The sequence below is a fragment of the Lepisosteus platostomus genome, chromosome 8 (assembly GCF_059453375.1).
Source record: "Lepisosteus platostomus isolate fLepPlt1 chromosome 8, fLepPlt1.hap1, whole genome shotgun sequence".
In the NCBI taxonomy this organism is placed as follows: domain Eukaryota; kingdom Metazoa; phylum Chordata; class Actinopteri; order Semionotiformes; family Lepisosteidae; genus Lepisosteus; species Lepisosteus platostomus.
Window position 1 is genome coordinate 19523134 of NC_142618.1, and position 13345 is coordinate 19536478.

The 13345-nt window shown below is 39.8% G+C and overlaps 1 protein-coding gene across 2 annotated transcripts in view; it reads left to right on the forward strand.

Annotated features, from left to right (window-relative positions):
- Positions 1-13345, forward strand: part of apbb1ip (amyloid beta precursor protein binding family B member 1 interacting protein) — a 44774-nt gene that overhangs the window by 29264 nt on the left and 2165 nt on the right. The window contains exons 7-13 of one of the 2 annotated variants that reach the window (XM_088642767.1): positions 1148-1269; positions 4260-4337; positions 4631-4774; positions 5517-5627; positions 9990-10088; positions 11349-11469; positions 12420-12520. In XM_088642767.1, coding sequence (XP_088498893.1) covers positions 1148-1269; positions 4260-4337; positions 4631-4774; positions 5517-5627; positions 9990-10088; positions 11349-11469; positions 12420-12520 — 776 coding nt within the window. The remainder of the gene's footprint in view (positions 1-1147; positions 1270-4259; positions 4338-4630; positions 4775-5516; positions 5628-9989; positions 10089-11348; positions 11470-12419; positions 12521-13345) is intronic. The other variant, XM_088642768.1, reaches the window with a different exon arrangement.

A 13345-nucleotide genomic window follows, 5' to 3' on the forward strand; every position in this document is an offset into this window, starting at 1 on the left:
AGGTGGGGAGCTGCGTCAGGTATCCCAGGGTACCCACCTGGAATAGAGCTTGACCTGTTCTTTGGCAGCCTGCGCATGCTGACGCAGCTCCAACCTCTTCAATGCTGTCAACAGGCAGTCAACACTGACTAAAGATAATGGTATTACCCACTGACTGGCAAATGTGGCGCCAATCCACAAAAATGGTGACAAAAACCATACCAAGTAGTTGCGGACCAATAAATCTTATTTATGTTACATATAAAATTATGATGAAAATACTCCGAAATAAACTAGCAGGTCATCAGTATGAAAACATGGATTTAGAAACAGATATTTTTCCTTAATTAACTTAACTAGTTAATGGACATAAAACAGACGGTATAGGTAAGGGAAGAATGCTCAAAACTGGGTTATATAATTAACTAAATGCCTTATATATTTGTTTTAGCACCACTGTATTTCCTAATTAAAATCACTTAGCTAGATTCTGGCATACAGTACTCTGTAAAGAAGTTCTGTTTGCAAACTATATCAAAATGGGATTTTTAGAAAACACTGTAGAACCTCTAAAGGCCATTAGACAGAATTTGTGTGGAATTTCAATGACATACAGTACAATTTATGTTGAAATTGTAAAATGTACTAATTGGACCTCTTTTAGAATAGTGTGTGCAATTTTGGTCACTGTGTTATAAATAAGATATTGTTCTGGAATCAGAGCAGAGAAACAGGCAAGCACATACTGTACATTCACAGGCCCATAGGAATGCCCTACATTGATGTTCTAAAAGAACTGAGTCTTCTTAGTATGTAAAAGAGAAAATTACCCCGATTCAAGTATTCAAGATCCTCAAAGACATTGTAGAAGTCAATCCTAAGGACTTCAGTAGAATCAGCATTGAATGTCTGGATGATCCCTTCAATCCTTAGCTAATAAAAATCAAATAAGCTAGACAGGGTCTGATTGTCTCCTTGTGCCTGCAAACTTTTTATGTTCTCGTGTAATAAAAGTGTGTGCATGAACTATTGAGCCTTGGGAATATAGGATATCAGATCATTTCAAATTTCCTCAGGCATTTGCCTTGTTAAAGGCAGTCTACAATCACACAAGGCCCCACTTGTAGTCAGTAATGTGACATTGCTGTTTTTCTTTTCTTTCCAACAGAGAGAGGTTTTGAAGACCACGAAAATGTAGTGGAACTTTTGTCTCAGTGGACACGAGACAGCGAAAACAAAATTCTTTTTCTTGAACGTAAAGATAAATATGCAGTTTTCAAAAACCCTCAGGTAAAAAAAACACAACTTTTCATGTCAGATTTGACATTTATGTAGGCAGTCATTTGTTTCAACAGTCACATACCTCAAAGAATGTGTTCACTTTGAGTTCAAGGACCTGTTAATGTTTTGAGATCTTTATTTAACTCATCACACTTCATTTGCCCATGCCTTAAGATTCTGTCTAAAAATTGTGGCATTTATAAGAGTACCTTCAGGACTCTGTAAGTAATGCAAACAGTGTATTAGAACTAGAGAAAGAAAGGAAAACAAACTCTGGAGCTAAATATATTCTGTCTAGAACACAGGAGACTAGGAGGAGATTTGATCCAGGGATATACAATCCTAAGGAGTACAGATAGGTTCGACCCAGGGGACTGTTTCACTCTCAGTAGTCACAATTGGAAACCCACGGGGAACTTAGGACAGAGTATAGAAAAACACTTCTCTTACCACAGAGTGCTGGGTGCATGGAACAGGCTTCCCGGGTGATTGAGGCCCAAACTCTGGGAGACATTAAGAAACCTCCAAGTGAGCAAGATAGACCTCGTTTACAGACTATTCTGATATTCAAACTGATAAAAGTACATTTATAAGAGACATTCAACTGGGTATATAGCACACAGGTGCCAAAGTATAATGCAGAGTCCTGTAGACTTCACCACGACACCTGTGTTGAGGCTCCACCAACAATAGCAGTCAGGCACATGTTGCTTTAACTTTAAGTGCCTGACAGACGTTTATGTTACAACAGTGCCAGCTCTTGTTTGAAAGGTAAAATTTAGTTAAGAAATCCACATTTCATATCAAGAGAAATGGCAGACGTCCAATGAGGGCATTGAGGAGTTTAAAGGCACTTTCTGATTTAGAGACACTCAGCCACAATCTCACGGATGGCAGCTTTGCACTATTTTAAGTAAAAACCGGAGTACTATAACTACATTGAATAAAATCAATTATCCGGATCTACAGTATCTATTTGCAGCAAGGATATCATTAAGATATGGTAAGCTAAAAGGTCTCATTTAAGCTAAAGTATGCCTAGTCCAACACAGAAGACTGTTGTTTTCCTGAAGGGCACAGATGTTGCCAGGACCACAGAAATTTACAAGGTACTTCATAGAACATTAATAGGATTGATTAAAAAATAAAGATGAAACTGCCTTTTTATTACGAAAGCTAGGAAGAAAGCATAGCCATCAGAGCTAGGTGATTCTTAAGACAATTTACATCTTTAAAGACATTTTAAGAGCTTCAAAGAATGATTGCCCTTTCATGACATCACGCAGGTCTTGTAATTTGGAGTGCACGAAGTTCCTTGGCTCCTCTTCTGTTTTCATATATTTATCACCATATGTTTAATCGCAGTGACATCTGGTTATTGTAGAACGTGTTGTTTTTTTTCCCCATCCATTGCATACCGCTGGATTTAGTGTCATTATCCTGCATACCATTATTTCCTTTATAAGACAACAACACATCAACCACGGCACGGCAAACATAGCAATTTCAAAGGTTATGTTTGTAAAAACAAAACCCATTTTTTCCATACTTCATTTCCTTTTACTGCTCACCTCTCCCTCGCATTTCACCGTGGCTTTGCTGGAAGCCACATACAATAGAACTTCAACACTACGCCTCCACTGAAAGATGCCTTTTCACACACAGAGCTTACAGAGCTTTTAAATCCAGAGCTTCTGGGTCTTCCTTGGCGAAGGACACAGCCACATCCACATCATCCATTTCTAAACATATAAAGGAATACATGCACAGGGAGTGGCTGTAGCTATGTAGAGCTTCAGAACTTAGAAAGCGGATACAAGGTTCTCAGCCACTGGAATTGAATGTCGTGCTCCAAAGTTGCTTACAATGTCCTCCTTGTTACACATGTGGATGTTGGTTCTGTATTGCACAATGGTATGTGCTGGAGTGATCTGGGGAAGAGACCATGATCAATGGTAAAGCACCAGTGCCACCTGCAGTTTGACCCTTGAGACAGCGCCCCAATCACCCATTTATTCACTGCTGTGCCTTTCATTGAACATACTATATGAAATTGTTCTGCCCAGCCCACGTGTTTAAAAATCCATCCAAATCATCCAAATAGTACCCATTTCAACGAAAGTGCGCTCTGCAATGTACCTGACCTATCTCGGCCTGTTCAAGAACTTTCAAGCTATTACGAGTTTTGGAGGCTGAAATCCTTTAATTGTGCCACAACTGAAAATGTTACAGTAGTCCAATTGTGTTCTTTTTCAAATGCAGTAAATGCTGTATAAAATACGGGCAGCACAGTGGTTCAGTGGTTAGCGTTGCTGCCTTGCAGAGCTGGGGCCCTGGGCTCAGTTCCTGAGGTGGGGTGCCATCTGTGTAATGATTGTAATGAATGATATGTTCTCCCTGTGTTCGTGTGGGTTTCCTCTGGGTGCCCCTGTTTCCTCCCACAGTGCAAAGACATACGCGTGGAATAACTGACTTCTGTGAGAACTGGCCCTGGTGTGAGAGTGTGTATCTGTGTCTGTTTGCACTATAATGGGCTCTGTTCTGTCCAGGGTGTGTCTGCCTTGTGTCTGTTGCTTGCAAGTATATGCTCTGGCTCCCCCACGACCCTGTATTGGATAAAGCTGTTTAGAAAATAGATGGATGGATTTAAAACACTCTGTCTGTAATTTTAATAATTTCACATAGTCTCTACTTCCACCTTACAGTAGTAAATTAAATTAGAGAAACAGAAACACCTAAATAACAACAGGAAATTGAAGTCATTCAGTGACAACACATCCTAGATCTACATGCAAAAAGTTGGTTTATTTTTCTCAACTATGTTGTGCTCTCAATTATGTCTTAAAAGAAATGTAAAATAGGTAGTTTTTACAAATTAAATATTATGTAAAATATTAATAATAAATTAAATAATCCCCAAATCATAACCCCACTTACTCTTGGTTCACATTACATATGCTTATTTATTTTTCTTCCTTTCTTGCTAACTTCCTTCTCAGGACTTTTATCTTGGGAACAAAGGAAAGAAAAATGAACAAAGGGAAATGAAGGACAAGGACAAGGAGTCTCTTTTGGAGGTGTGTGCTACAGTATACATATATATGTGTGGCTCATTGCTGACCACACATGTTGCATTTGTTAAACATACATCGCAGACATTATTCCCATTTGCCTTAAGACAGGAAACCATTAGAGTAATATTCATGTTACAGAATGCTGTTTTTCAGAAAGACATTTGTAACTGAAAATCCCTGACCTGAACTTTAGCGATGTGCCCACACAGGATTGAAATGAGAAAGGCTAAGATGATTCAATGTGACTGCTTAAACTTTTCACTTTCCACATCTTGCCCCTATTCTCCTGAACACAGGAAAGTTTCTGTGGAACGTCCATCATTGTACCAGACCTTGAAGGGGCTCTTTATCTGAAAGAAGATGGAAAGAAGTCCTGGAAACGGCGCTACTTTCTTCTTCGGGCTTCTGGAATTTATTATGTGCCCAAAGGAAAGACCAAGGTCAGAGAGTAAAGACAGACGTCGAAAGCACCTAAAAAAATCAAGCTAAGCCATTCAAGCCTGTGTAAATGAAGAATTCCCCCAACAGCCCTACCATGATATCTGAGAGTCCCTCTTCAAATGAAACACTTGTGCAAATATTAGATGATTGTCAACAACACCTTTTCTGCAATTGCTAAGAGGCACATTTTTGTAGGGAGACAAAAAATGTTTCCTTCCAGTTTCAGTGTCAAATAATTTTAAAGCACTTTTAACAGTCTCAAATGCACCTTAAAAGAGAATACTAAACCTGACTCTGCATAAAGCTTAATTCATTATTTTACCTTCCAATAGAACCATACAGAAGAAAGGACAATATGCTATTACTGTCACTATTGCAACATTTATGACCTTTTCTGCTTTTATTCCCACTACTACTAATAATAGTATAAATAGCAGTGTTAATAGTAGATTAAGAACGGGGGTCTGTTATAAAACCATGCATTTAACATTACATACTTCAGACACATTTCTATACAAAATATACTTTCAGCATTTCAGTCACAATGACTAATATCTGTAGAAGACATTCATACAGCATTGAAAAATGTGTATTTTTATAGCTAGAAATATCACACTTTTTTCTAAAAGCACCCAAGTGACACCATAAATGTTTTCACTGTACAGAGTCTGTTAAAAGCACCTCCAGCACATCTGAGCTCAAAGTCATGAAGGGTTTAACTCATTTCCTGTTCTCCGGCAGACATCACGCGATTTGGCATGCTTCATACAGTTTGACAACGTGAACATCTACTATGGCACTGAGTACAAAGTCAAATACAAGGCACCTACAGACTACTGTTTTGTCCTCAAGGTAAGAGACCCAGGTTTTCCTGATAACTCATCTGATCTGAGATACAATACACTAGAAATAAGTTACAGCTTCAAGCAAAGGAAGCTCAGCTGATTGCCTGAGCTTACAGACAATACACATTATGGTTCTTTAACATTGTGTAAAGCAGCACTTATGAACATTTAATAAAGGTAAATTTACAAAGTGTTGCCCTAGGTTTGGTTGTGCGCTATATATGTACTTTGTTTTGCTGGTCTTCCACAATTAATCAGCTGCATGACACAGCTCTATGCTTTAAAATGATCTCGCTGTGCTGTATCACCTTGCTTTCGGCAAAGGTAGTCAAGAGTAAACATCTTTAAGGAAGATAGAAAATAAAAACATTAAATGAAGGGTACTCAGGTAAAAAAATTAAAGCAGATCTGCAGGTACTAAAGCTGAAAAAGCAACTGCACAAAGCACCCTCTGTAAGACAAAAACTACAAAATATATCCATGATAAAAATGGCAAAGGTCTAGACCATGACATCAAAATGGTTGATGTACAGTACTAAATGACTAGAAACTTGCACTAATGAAAAGAACTTGCACTAAAGATGAAGCCCATTAAAGGCTTTTTTTCAATCATTTCAATAGTTTCAATAACTCTGAATGGGTTTCAGTAGGCCTGTGGAAATGAGAAAGCAGTTTACACACATTGCCATTAATGAGAAAATATTTCTATGTAGTAGAAGCAAAAAGACATATATCAAATAACATTTACTGTACTTACAGGATATGAAATTTACATGTGTATGACGCACATAATTAATAGACCTCATAGCAATTTACAAAAGATAACCATCTGGTGATGAACACAATACACAATTGATTATTTTCTAAAGGATTATCAGTTTCTAAACGACAAGGAAAACATTCTTAGAACAGACGTCCCAGAAGTTGAAAACTCATTATGAAAACTAACACAGCACTGTAATTTTTCATACAATCCACATGCTAGCAATGCAGGTGCAATGAAACGCTCATGATCAAACACAGAAGTGTTGAAGTGTGTCATCTGAGTCTCCTTAGCATCTTAAATCAACACAGGTGCAACTACCTACTTTCACTGTCATGCTGTGAGTGAAGCTGCATGTTGAATATGACTGGTTAGAAACACGTTGTGAGTAATTTTGCAGTCTTAATATCTGCTAAAGCAGCACATAACAAAATCCCTTTGGCAGCAGTATCGTGCACACAGCGTTAACAGAGAACAGTGGCTTATGCAGTTAGAAGTCCTAGGTAAGGGGGAATTCTGCATAATTCTTTGAGAACTCATGATGTTTTACAAGTATAACTGCTCTTACCATAAATGTAGAAGAAGATAAGTGATCCATTCATCGTACATCTGATTGACCTATTATGTCCTGGCCTACATTGAGTTAAAGCTGAGTTTTTACACTAAATTAGCCAGAGATTGTTACAAATTTGCCAATCCCTCACCATGAATATTTCATCAGATAAAGTATGTAATGAGTACATATTACCCACATTTATATCCAAGATGTTACAGAGCTAAAGTATTATTCTGTTGATTAACGTTTCACCATAAAATGGTTTCAACCACAGCTGAACTTTTAAAGTTAAAGAAAAAGGAGGCCTTGGCTGAAGAATAGGCTTGTATTCTGTGAAACAGCTTCCTGAAGTCTCTCATTTTTATACTGTACGTGAGTGGTTTGCAGGTACGACATACAACCTCACACCAAAAAAAGGAGTTGAAAGCTCTCGTCTGGTAGTGATTATATGAAAGTATTTGCACTTCGACACTGTGGTTAACAGATCTGAGTGCCATTCTTGAGTGCTTGTGCAGACTTCAGCCCTGCCATTAGCTGCTTTGAGGCTGGTGTTGCTGGTACGGTCAGCGTTGGCCATTTACACACCAACACCACTCCCTGAACACACAACCACACAGTCTCAGACAGCTGTACGTTTATAACTGCATTTCCAGTGCACTGCTGTACATTCAAATCTATCTAAAACACATAAGAAGGATTGTAGGGCTTAAAAAATCATTCAAAATAAAATGAGGAATGTATCTCAAACTGTGTGCTAAAGTATTGTTTCAACAATTGGCCACTTGTTAGGCTGTTTATTTTTAACAACCCCTCTGTGATTAACACAAAAAAAGCGAAACACGTTAAAAGAAGAAAGAGCATACAGTTTATGTTTTTGAAGGTCTTGCTGTTCCACAGCTCACTTAAATAAAAACTCTTTAAATATAAAGGCACGCTGAATTACTAAAACTGTTCAACCTCAAAGTGTTAATTACAATGCAAAGGATTTTGTGTTGTGCTTCATGTCACAGGATTATTCTTACTTAGAATATATTTGTATTATTTAGAATATTAGTGCTGTAACCACACTCAATTAGTACAACCTAGTATAAATTAACCTTTTATTATTATAAAAAATTTTTGAAAGCTTCTTTAAATTAATTTGGATATTAAAGGATATCCACAACAAAGTATTAGAGGAAAAAATAGACTTCTATTTTTGACCAAATAATTAGAGCTACTCAGGAAGAGAGGAGTTACAGAGATTGGCATATTCGTCCTGTATGTACGATGTACCATACCTTCTCAGTAGCCAGAAAAATGCCTGTCACTGCTGTCTCTTCTGCTGCGTCAAAAATATATATTTGACTAAAAAGGAGCAGAAAGATTAAAGAACATCCCTTTCCTTGGTCATTGTAAAATGATAGATTTATCACTTTACCATGACTTTTAAAAAAGTGTACCCTTGATTTATATGCATGTGTAATTTAACTATGAAGCACACCTCACAAAATATTTTAAGGGACAGAGTCATTAATAAGTGCTACTGTCACACACCTGTAATCATTTTCTTGTGAGTTTGTGTTATCACCTGCAAACTGGAGAGGAGACATATTTAAGGTATTAAGAATGGCTTTCTGTTGTTTACTGAAGTACTTTAACATTTTGCAGAAAAGGTCTCATTAAGACCAGCCATCTTCCTGCACCACCAGATAAATTATGTTGACAATAACTCTAGAAATCCTTATTTCACTTCCTCTAATCATTCACAGGAAATGTAAAGAATTCACGCCATCTGGTGTGAGTCCGAATGAACAGCACATATGAGAAATGTCAGGACAGGACAGCGAGCATTTCACAATGAGCACATCTTAGCATAACACATTCGGGCGACCATTTCAAGCTTAATTTTTTAGACAGAAATTTGAGAGATCGTCAAAACATCTGCTTCGCATTGGAATTATTATTTCTTTTCTGGCCATGACCTTATAAAAAGCATTTGGACAACACCGGCAAATTTATTTTGAGTGCTGGGAAGCACAGGAAGAGCAGCAGGCAGAAGCAGGAATCAATGACTAACCCATTCTGGAAGAAGGTATTCACCAGGCTGCAAGGTCTGCTCTCAAACTCACAATCTAGCTTGATGAAAGTCAAGAAGATGTGCTACAGACATGCCTAAGAATCAGAAAAGAGCTCGTCTGTTTTACAATCGCTCTCCAAGTGGGTTATGAATGTTCTGTGCAAGGGCACCCCAGAACGATTGAACCCTTGGCCAGAGAGCTGAGCTAGCTCTGTGCCTCACGCATCATAGGTTTGAGTTTAGGTCAAATCATGAGCTGACTGTGACCAGGCTCAAGCTGCAACACGCATGGGATTAGCTCGAAACGGTCATCTTGATTCCCTGTGCCACAGCATGTGTCACGCCCTCTACAGCCAGAGGGTTCTCCTTCTCTGTCCTGTCCCTAGTTTCCTGTGCTTTGCTCTCCTTCCGGTGTCTCTCTCTTTGGGGCTATATATTTCCGGGTCACTTATTCTGCTTCGCTCAGCATTGACGTTTGGATGTCCTGAGACCCGCCTAGCACCAGGTCGCCGCTCCGTCCTGAGGGCATAGGTTTCTATACGGCATTCCTGAACTCTTTGCACTGCTGAGCCCGGGCTAACTCCCCATTCCGCCGCTTCGCATAGGGTCTTTTTCGCTCTCCTGCCTCTCCACGGTTTGTCCCTTCCGACATCCGTGACAGCATGTCAAAAGATGAACAGTTCTAAGGATGGGCATGTTTGTCCGTCTCGTCTTCCAGATTGGTATGGGAGCTGTTAACAGTCAGTCGAGGCTTCGGATGCCTTGACGAACACTTTTAAAATCATGGGCACGGTACAAAATGTCGGGATTTCTGCAGGCTCAGCACAAGCCATTCAATAAAAAGATGTACAGTAAGTGGGTAAATAGGCCTGGTTTTTCAAACAAATCGAACATTCTCCCTAAGGAATACAACGTTTCTGTCTTTATCCTGCATATGTTATAAGTTAAAAGTAAGTAAGTAATGGACTGACTTGTATTTTTTTTTTGCCAGCACCCTCAGATCCAAAAGGAGTCTCAGTACATCAAATACCTGTGTTGTGACGACAAGTACATGATGCACCTGTGGGTGACGGCAATACGAATAGCCAAGGTGAGTTCAGTAAACCATGGAAAGACTCATCTAATCCCCTTTACAGGCTGGTCATGCTTTGCAATGAACGTCGATAAACAAGCCACACCTGTTAAAGCTATTGAGATGAAACATAAACTGGCATTCAACAGTATGCCCATCAAAAGTCAGTTAGAAATGTATGAATTACATAAAATTCTGAAATACTGATCTACTCTTTATTCCTATGAAAAATATAGAAGAAAAAGACAAAGACATTCACCTTTTTGAAGTAGCTAGCACACTGTCTCTTATGTGGGAAAAACTATTTCAGCTTTGTAATATTTTTAAACCTCACGTTGTGTGTACTTTTAATAACAGTGCCTGGGGTTCTGAGGTTGGTTCAGTAGTATTTTGGGAAAGAGCTTGAACAATACAGCATGTGAAGTTCCTGCTTGTAGTGCTCTAGACTGCAGGATGTATTCATACAGTATAATTAAACACAACACAGGTCTCTGTTTTCCTGAAATGTTATTTGTCTTTCTTCTCTTTAGAATTAATTTTAAATTAATTTTATTATTCAAAAATTCCATAAAGCTAAACTATTTAAAACTAAATTAAATTTAAAAATGGGTTTACATCACAAAAAAATCAAAATAACTTTTTATCTTTGACATCATTATCAGGTCTGCATCATGTTTTTCGTTCCTGGTTAATATAAAAACAATTAACCATTTTTGAACATATTAGGTCAAGATTTTGATTCTCAGAACTTCTCAAAACTTAAACTGTGTCAACTTATTAAAATAAAAATGCAAGCCAACTCAGACTAAAAAAACAGAAATGGTGATTGGATTTCAAACCTCACAATAATTGAACAGCAGTGAACTGCACATTAAACAGCAACCTTTAAAAAAAGGTGGAAATTATATTCATATTAAAACCTACTTGTTGTGTCATTTGAAGAGGTATTTTCTGTATGAACTCCTATCTATTGGGTGGAGCGGTGGCTCTGTGGCTAAGGCTCTGTGCCTGTGACTGGAAGGTTGCTGGTTCAAATCCTGCAGCCGGCAGAGGAATCCTACTCTGTTGGGCCCCTGAGCAAGGCCCTTAACCCTAACTGCTCCAGGGGTGCTGTACAATGGCTAACCCTGTGCTCTGACCCCCAGCTTCTCTCTCCCTGTCTGTGTGTCTCATGGAGAGCAAGCTGGGGTCTGCAAAAAGATGAATTCCTAATGCAAGAAATTGTATAGGGCTAATAAAGAAGCATTAACATTAAACATCTGTTTTGCCTTCCCTCAGTATGGAAAGACACTTTATGACAACTACAAAGTAGCGGTGCAGAGAGCTGGACTGGCCTCCCGCTGGTCAAACTTAGCTGCTGCAAACACCACAAAGTCTTCTGGACCTCCCAGAGGTAAAGGTAACCCTGAATTCTTTCTGAAAGCATGAGAGGAAACATATCGAAACGCCTGCTAATTATAAACTTGGAAAAATAAAATGTTTTTTTTAAAAAAAAACAAAACATTTGAAACTTAGTTCAGCTCCAAAGTGTGCAATGCAAATTGGGAAACTTTTGAAAGATTCAGTTTTTCAGTAATAGGTATAGCGTAGTCTGTCTTCTGAATGACCTGTATAGACTTGTTCTGTAATTGTGTAAGATAAACCTGCTTTTTGGTTAAAACTGCAGCCCCACTAATAGGGAACCATTATCAGAAAAGGGTGGCATGGTGGTGCAGTGGTGAGCATTACTGTCTCACAGCACTGGGGCCCTGGGTTCAACTCCTGGACTGCTATCTGCATGGAGTTTGCATGTTCCCCCTGTATTCATATGGGTGTCCTCTGGGTGCTCCAGTTTCCTCCATCAGTCCAAAGACATATTGGTATGTTAATTGGCTTCTGATACAGCCGGCCCTGGGGAGAGTGAATGTGTTTGTGTCTATTTGCCCTGCAATGGGCTGGCGTCCCACCCAGGGTTTTTCTCCTGTTGCTTGCCAGGACAGGCTTTGGCATCTCCAGACCCTGAACTGCATAAAAGCATTATTAGAACATGGATGATTTGATGGACATACTGTATCAGAAAAAAAATATCTGCAAAAGGTGACTACTTGTCTAATGCTGCACAATTCCACTCACTACCTAGACTATACAATATGTGACAGTGGCCTTCTGCAGCAACATCAGCCTGAACATACCATAAAAAAAGCTGAGTTATAAACTCCTGTGACAGAAACACTCTTGAGGCATTGGAGGTTAAATATTCAAGTAACAAGGAAAAGTATCATGAGAGGACTGCAGATGAATTCATTATACTGTCTTGTGTAGAAATGGCAAGTAATATCCATGCGTGATAACATTCTCCTTGCTTTCCAGCAAAAGTTGCCATGGAAGCCAATGGGCATGCAGCCCAAGCCCCTGCACACACGACTCTCAGCAAAGCCTTCCCTGAAGCCTGGAAGCGGGCAGAGGCCAAGGTAGGGTGTCACGATCGTAATCCTTACTTTTAAGGGCACTCTGGCTCTTTCACATTTTAGTTGATCATGTGCACCTGCCTCCAATCCTGCCCCTCCTTATTTAAGCCAAGCGCTCTCGCTACTCCCGGCTCTGCAATGGAAGATGGACGCCCGGAGGCCCGCCTACCACCAAGTCGCCCTACATCTGCAGCTTGAGGGCATAGGCCTCCTGTCGGCGTCCTGACCCTGCTGAGCCAAGGGTTCAGGGCGCCTGGCCTCGCCATCCTGTTTTTACTCCCCGTCCCTGTACCGGATTCCATTACAGTTTTTAACTGTGTCTTGATTTTGTCGCGGATGGATCTACCGGATTAGGACCTTGGACTTCCCCTTGGACTCCCTTGGACTCCCTTGCCATGGCCACGCCCCAAGCTCCAGTTCACTGTCGTCACGCCCCCCTGTTTGTCAACCTGCCCTGATCCTGGTCGTCTCCTCCCCATTGACCTTTTCCACTTCCAGATTATACCATCTGCATAGGGTCCTGAACTGCGCATCGTAACATAGGGGAAGGGATTCTGAGACTACAGAACAAATCGCAATACGTTCCCGCTCTTAAATACTGTAATATGTGTAAATGTGAGCTCGGTACGCAGATGCATCATTATCAGGGATGAGCGGTGAGCAGGTCTGCTTTGTGCTGTTGCTGGGGGGAGGTGGTCAGTGCGCCCTCACAAGGTCAGATCATTAGCGTTTCAGCCCCAGAGGCTCATTTCAAATTTAGTTCAGGTCGCGGAAGGGAACAGTACAGATTTTTCACACTGGACATCTGTAATTGTTAGATAAGGGGGG